The 6,951-nt window shown below is 46.6% G+C and overlaps 1 protein-coding gene across 1 annotated transcript; it reads left to right on the forward strand.

Annotated features, from left to right (window-relative positions):
* The first annotated feature begins 2,272 nt into the window (after positions 1-2,272).
* LOC133894924 (protein indeterminate-domain 16-like) lies at positions 2,273-5,383 on the forward strand. The gene is made up of 3 exons (XM_062335118.1): positions 2,273-2,769; positions 2,911-3,313; positions 4,137-5,383. Exons 1-3 carry the CDS (start codon positions 2,631-2,633, stop codon positions 5,062-5,064), a joined length of 1,470 nt encoding a protein of 489 aa, XP_062191102.1. The 5' UTR covers positions 2,273-2,630; the 3' UTR covers positions 5,065-5,383.
* The last annotated feature ends 1,568 nt before the right edge of the window (positions 5,384-6,951 follow it).

The raw sequence follows: 6,951 nt of genomic DNA on the forward strand, positions 1-6,951 counted from the left end.
ATGCAATTAAAGACGACGCGTGAGGAGTAGAATACAAAGGACCAACTTTCCATATTATAAGAGAGCGGAAGAGACAGGAGACCACCATTAATCGTAGACTATTTAATTATGTAAGATATACAATATAGATCATTCGGATCTAACATAATTCATCCATTTTATAAGGATATAGATTAATTCCTTAAAAATAAGTTAAGCACTAATGATCAATTGGTCCTATTCTCTCTCAAAAAGCAATTGGTCTAAGATATCTCGGACTATATTCTATTATTTTGTTTCCTTTCTGATTCTTCTTCATGTTCTTATTCTCTTTATTTTCTCTTATCTAGAACGGTTTCCCTTCAAAAGGATTTATGAAGTGAAAAGAGATAAAATACTAGAATGAAGAAAATAACCTTAGTGATCCCTCCATAAAAAACTGTTAAAAAATCATTGAAGCACTCGAAAAAATAAAAATCTCTTAAAAAAAGGACTCACAAGAAAAACCATTAAAAATGGACTTGTAAGCGTCCAAACCAATCATTCCCATGGGCTAAGCGAGACCCTCCCTTGAATCCTTTTAGCAAACATGACAAGGGCATATGTTTAAGACGAGAATCCGAAGACCAATCACGAAAGGCAGAAAAACAAAAATACAAAGGCAGCACCAGGCGATCAATCCAGAGAATGGGCAGGTTTTATATCTATCTATCAATCTGTTTGTTTATTTATGCAGTGCTAGCTGCTGCGGCTGTCCTGCAGGTTCATGGCCATGACCGTACGTGTTCTAAACGGGAGGCGCCGCTGGCTATAAAATAGCGTAACGCTGTGCTGGTTGCGTTACGCACGAGGTATGCACGCAGTGCAGTGCAGTGCAGTGCAGACAAGACGACGACCCCCACCTGAGGGAGCATGCTCAGCTGCAGTGCCAAGGATGGGACGGGCTGCTGGGTGTAAGGACACTAGTGCCATGTAGTGCTCGCACAGCTACAGATGCACACACCAAGCACATGAAGAAAGGCTCAATGATGTCACTAGCCAGCAAGGTGTTATGGAGCATGGAACGAATGCCTTTAATTTAACATGCATGGTGAATCCATGTTAGTTCAACTTTGAAAAATGTTGGATGAAGTAGTAGCGGTTGTTCAAAGTTGATTCAGAATTAAGAACCAGTTAACCTTGGGTTTAATGATATGAAATGGCAAAAAAGAAGTGTAATTTTATGATTGAAGTGTAATTCTACGATACTGAGTGACAATGATGGTGTAGTTTAGCAAAAATTGATTTTTAAAATCATAGTTTTCTAAAAATCTTTTCAACCGTAGTTTAGTTTTGTGAAATTTACTCTAAAAAATTATGATTTTGAATCTAGTGATTCACACTGGTGAATTATACGCACACATCAGATATAACTAGATAACCCCAATGATGCGGCCCCACTGATTCCAATTCTGCGCATGAAATTACCAGCTTATTTCATATTAAAAAATGAGTTTATCAAATTGCACTATATTTTTTTTTTCAAGAATTTAGGTTGTTATCTCAAATGCTACGTACTGACATTTGGAATAAATAAATGAAATGGTCAATTCCTTCAGTATGCAGAATATATAAACTATCTTCCTCTAAATTTCTTTTATAAAAAAATCTGCAGTTTAGCATTACATCTAGCTCCTAGCTATGTTCTTTTTTTTTTCAGGCTAGCAGTTAAATCTACACACACTCTCCCTTCCAAACAATATTTATTTAGTTGGAAACCCAGCCACAGCCAGAAACCCAGAACTAGCCACTTCTCTCCACAACCCGCTCAACAGTGCTGCAATTGCAAAGGCACCGGACAATCAATTACAAAATTCCAATAAAACACCCACCAACTCCATCTCCTTCATCCCCTCACCCCGTCCCTCCCAGCATGATATTTTCTTCGCTTATAAATACTTATCACTTTTAATTTTTTACTGTTTTAGATGTGTAATTTTCTTCGCTTATAAATACTTATCACTTTTAATTTTTTACTGTTTTAGATGTGTAATTTTGATCATTGTTTTTTATTAAAATATAGTTATAATATTTAATAAAAATATAATATTATAAAAATATTTTTCAAGATAAATCTACGCATATGAGTTTTATGGTTTTAAACTAAAATTCTAGAAGCTACGAAGAGTCAATTTTTTTTAAAAATTAATCAGATATTGATGAAAAATAAATATTCATAACTAGAAGAAGTACTACAATCTAAAGAAAACTGCTGAAACCTAAAGCTGGTAGAAAGCTGCCTCCCCTCTCCCCTTTGGTATTGTCTGTGTAGCAGCAAAGCAAAAAAAAAAACAACACTACTCCAAAGACCTTTTCCTTCCCCTTCCTCTCAAATTCCTAGCTGTACTCACATCTCTCCCCCCTTTTGTTTATTCCCATCTCTCCTCCCCTCTCATCTGGTGATCTCCCTCCCTCCAAGCTTATATAGAGAGATCTCAATTCTATTGGCCCATTCCCATCGGCCCTCAAAGACCTGTGATCACAAGCAAGAAATTCGCAGGAGAGGAGAGATCGAGGGGATCAATTCTTTACCTTGATTTGGTTGAGGTCGCATTACCGATTGATCTAGCAGCAAGAGGTAATAACAAGTGCCGGTGTAGTGCTGTGCCACCATGTTGAGTTCTTGCGCGCCGACGGCCGTGCCGCCTCCGGAGGCGGCCGATGCGCCACCGGAGCCGTTCGTGTCGCTGCAGATCACTACGGCCGGTGCCGCCGGCGCCAAGAAGAAGCGGCGGCCAGCCGGCACTCCAGGTAAGCAGCCTGCCTGCCACAGGAAACATGCATCCAATTACGCATATACTGTATCACGTATATATGTAAGTGGAGAAAAAAAAACTTTTTAATTGCTTGCGCGTTCTCGTGACAATGGCGATGGCGCCGTGTGGGGAGCAGACCCGGACGCGGAGGTGGTGTCTCTGTCGCCGCGGACGCTGCTGGAGTCGGACCGGTACGTGTGCGAGATCTGCGGGCAGGGGTTCCAGCGCGACCAGAACCTGCAGATGCACCGGCGGCGCCATAAGGTGCCGTGGAAGCTGCTGAAGCGGGAGGCCGGGGAGGCGGCGCGGAAGCGGGTGTTCGTGTGCCCGGAGCCGAGCTGCCTGCACCACGACCCCGCCCACGCCCTCGGCGACCTCGTCGGCATCAAGAAGCACTTCCGGCGCAAGCACAGCGGCCACCGGCAGTGGGCCTGCGCCCGCTGCTCCAAGGCCTACGCCGTCCACTCCGACTACAAGGCCCACCTCAAGACCTGCGGCACCCGCGGCCACACCTGCGACTGCGGCCGCGTCTTCTCCCGGTACGACACCATACTGCTACGGCTTACGACGTGCTGCTACGGCCCTACTAGTATCTTAATAATCAACTAATCAACCACCAATTAACCAATTCTCAGCCAACCATGAAATAGAGTACGTAGCATATATAATTCAGCATGGAAAGAAACCAACAATTAGTCCAATCTTCCGTCATATCTTTTCCTTTCCAAGATTTGGCAAAATGCATGAGGCCTTCAGAAAGGCGAGATGATTTTCGGGGGAAATTTTGCGGGGTCACGCTGTCTTTCCCAGGCCTCAACACCTTTATGAGCTCCCGTCATCCAGCTGCTGCTCCTCCATCTCTTCTTTTGGCGTCCGTCAAGGGGGGAGAGAGTGAGGGGAAGGGACAGGCACAATTCCCGAGGGCAGCAGCGCAGCGCTGGCTGCCTGTAGCAGTGTACCTGTAGTCGCTTACACGTACGTCCGTTGCTTTTCGCATTTGTTTCTGCTGCCATTGGGGTTGTCTACCTAGCTACTCCGCCTGGCTCTTGCAGGGCTCCATTTAATGCCTGCCCGAGTGCCCGTCCCTGCATGAACCAGTTAAACGGCCCGAAAACTCATGCCTGAGCCTGACAGGAAATCGCAACGCCCCTGATCGACTCCTTGGCTTCTCTCTGTCACGCATTTGTTGTCACCAAGCGCTTGGGAGTTGGAACCGATCCGATCAAACCCTTGGGCTTGGAACCAAGCAGCAGATGCATAGGCATAACCCCTCGCCCTCAGCTCGCACATACAATACAGGCAGCGCCATCGCTTTTGGGTTTAAGCAGTAACGTGGTGTGGTATGATGCGTCGTTTTTACAGCGTGGAGAGCTTTATCGAGCACCAGGACACGTGCAACACCACCCGGCCGCGGGCCGAGACGTCGTCGTCGCCGGCTAGCGGTGGTGGGTTGGGCGGCGTGGCGGCGGCTGCCTCCACGTCGCAGCAGCAGCAGCAGCAGCGGAGGCAGCAGCATGCGGCGGCGGCGCTGTCGAGGACGGCGTCCAGCGCAAGCCCGTCCAGCGGCGACCTCGTGGTGAGCCCGGTGGCCTGGCCTGGCCCAGCGATGGCGAGCCCCACGGACGCAGCGGCATTCCACCGGTACGTGTCGGCGTTGTCGCCTCTGACGCCGCCCGACCGTCCCAGCGTCCACAACCTGGAGCTGCAGCTCATGGCACCGCGCGGCAGCTGCGCGGGCGGCGCTGCTCCGGCTTCCGTCAGGTGCTGCGCCTCGCCGCATTCGCCTGCCATTGTTCCCCAGCAGGGCGCCGACCCGATGCGGCTGCAGCTGTCGATCGGGCTCGGCGGCGCACCAGACGACAGCCAGGCTTTGGCTTCGGCGGCAGCGGCAGCGAGGTTGAAGGAGGAGGCCCGGGAGCAGCTGCGGCTGGCGATGGCTGAGAAGGCAGCGGCGGAGGAGGCCCGGGCGCAGGCGAGGCGGCAGGCGGAGCTGGCGGAGCAGGAGCTGGCGAGCGCCCGGCGCATGCGGCAGCAGGCGCAGGTGGAGCTCGGCCGCGCCCACGCGCTCCGCGACCACGCCGTGCGCCAGGTCGATGCCACGCTGCTGCAGGTCACCTGCTACAGCTGCCGCCACAAGTTCCGCGCGAGGGCATCCGCCATGAGCTCCGAGGTGGCCAGCTACGTGTCGTCCGTCGTCACCGAAGGCGGCGACGCCGAGGTCGACGACGACGACCACCAGCTCAACGCCGCCGCCGTCGTCCCGAGCCATGATAGGATGGACATCAACTAGCGGCCGGCTAGCTCGTCATGCAAAGATCATTTTTTTTTTTCCTCCAAGCTCGCCCTCTCCTTCCTTTTGGCTGTTGTTTTAGCAATGGATGGGTCTGTGATGTTGTGCTAGCTGTGCGCATGGTGGTCTAATTAGACGCGGTGATGGGATCACTAGCAGAGCTCTAGATTCCATGGCTGCAGGGCTGAAGCTAAGCTAAGAGAGGGGTCTAAGCTAATCGCGATGTGCATGGAATCTTTCGGTTGTTTGCTTGCTGTTGGAGTTTCTTACAATATCATTTTGTTCGATCAGGAGCATTTCGGCAGCTGTGCATGGAGAAACCGAGAAAGGATGCTACTAGCTCTTGTCACGTCAGTGTTTCGGCTCATTAACATCTTGAAAATTTTAGACCCAATTTTGTTTTCGTTACCCTGTTACCTCAGTTTACATTTTTTTCAATTGTATTTTCTTGTCACAATTTGGAAGAACGTGTAGGAACGACACTAACGACACTTTTACAAAATTAATGGCATTTCCTACTTAGATCACGTAACACATCTAAATAGACGTTTTAATTAGAGAAAATCGACGTAACACGATTTTACAGGTAGTATATGAATTATATATTCTATTTTAAAATTAATCTATGTATCTTAGCATAGCATTCGAAAGATCACAACTTGCAAAGAAACAGAAAAAGATAAACACTAAACAACGAAACTCTCTAAATTGATTATCTAGAGGTAAGCGAATTTAAGAACCCATTATATAAGCATGTGTATACGAATTTTATACCTCTAGTAATAAGAAAGAATGACCTCACAAGGTGCTGAAATTTTATTAAAAAATCAAAATCAAAATCAAAATCAGAATAAAAAAACTTGTAAACTTGCAAGGGAACCAATACAGAGAAACTAAATGGAGTGAAATTCAAGTATATGCAAAAATATAAACTTTATTACTCAAAGAGGTCAACCTTATTGTAGACGGATTACAAATATTTATCTCTCAAAACTCTCACCTATTACATAGACTAAGCACACAGCCTTATCTCCTCTAAAACCTTAGCTCTAAGCTCTCAAATGGGTGATATAAGGGGCTCAAGTGGCTGGTTCAAACTTTTTTATAGTCTTATCCCTCTATTTATAGGTCTAGAAAATTTGACCCTTAAGTTTTCTAGATTTTTTCCAAAATACATCTCTCTTATAGTACACTCCTACTTACCTCAGAGTGTATTTTAGTCTATTTTTTTCTCCATTCATCGGACGACCACAATGACTTCACGACTTAGTTTCACCTCGACGCAAGCTTCGCGATGGTGCCACATACTCCTCAAGTCCTCCCACGGTTTTGAGGCCAAACCGTGAAACCACCTGCATGCTTCTGAAAGTGTGACTCGTAGCCTTGCTTATACCTTAAGCAAGCGTTTTAATGTCGACGCGTGTACTCCATCATATGATCCTGACCGCTGGCAAGTCTCTCCCGCTCCTGATCCCTCGGGCCGCTTTGTCACTTGCACCGGTATCCCCTTCGCTTGACTTTGTCAACATGCTATCTCCATCCGCATTACATGGTTTGCTTGACTTTCATATGTTCAGCTAGAATCACCCTTGACTCCGCCAAACCTCTTTGATCGTCTGACACCAAGTACTTCGCTTGATCCTGATCATCCCGTCATCGACCATTAAGTTGCATCCATCACTTGCACACCATGAGATAAGCAAATACATATCTCCAACTCCAATTCCAGTTAGTCCATAATCAATATGCTCAAATAAAATCTCAAATATTTTAAATCACATCAAAGCTCATGCAAAACCGAAAATCATTAAATCAAATAAATATCAATGTCAATCACTCATCACAAGTAAATCAAGGCATATTTTAACTTGTTTTCTCATAAAGGAA

Source organism: Phragmites australis, chromosome 16 (assembly GCF_958298935.1).
Source record: "Phragmites australis chromosome 16, lpPhrAust1.1, whole genome shotgun sequence".
In the NCBI taxonomy this organism is placed as follows: Eukaryota; Viridiplantae; Streptophyta; class Magnoliopsida; order Poales; family Poaceae; genus Phragmites; species Phragmites australis.

Excerpts from the sequence above, each read along its gene's own strand:
- LOC133894924 (XM_062335118.1), top strand. The coding sequence starts at position 2,631 with ATGTTGAGTTCTTGCGCGCCGACGGCCGTGCCGCCTCCGGAGGCGGCC. Across the intron at positions 2,770-2,910 it reads GCGGCCAGCCGGCACTCCAG|ACCCGGACGCGGAGGTGGTG; the intron begins GTAAGCAGCCTG and ends TGTGGGGAGCAG. Across the intron at positions 3,314-4,136 it reads TGCGGCCGCGTCTTCTCCCG|CGTGGAGAGCTTTATCGAGC; the intron begins GTACGACACCAT and ends TCGTTTTTACAG.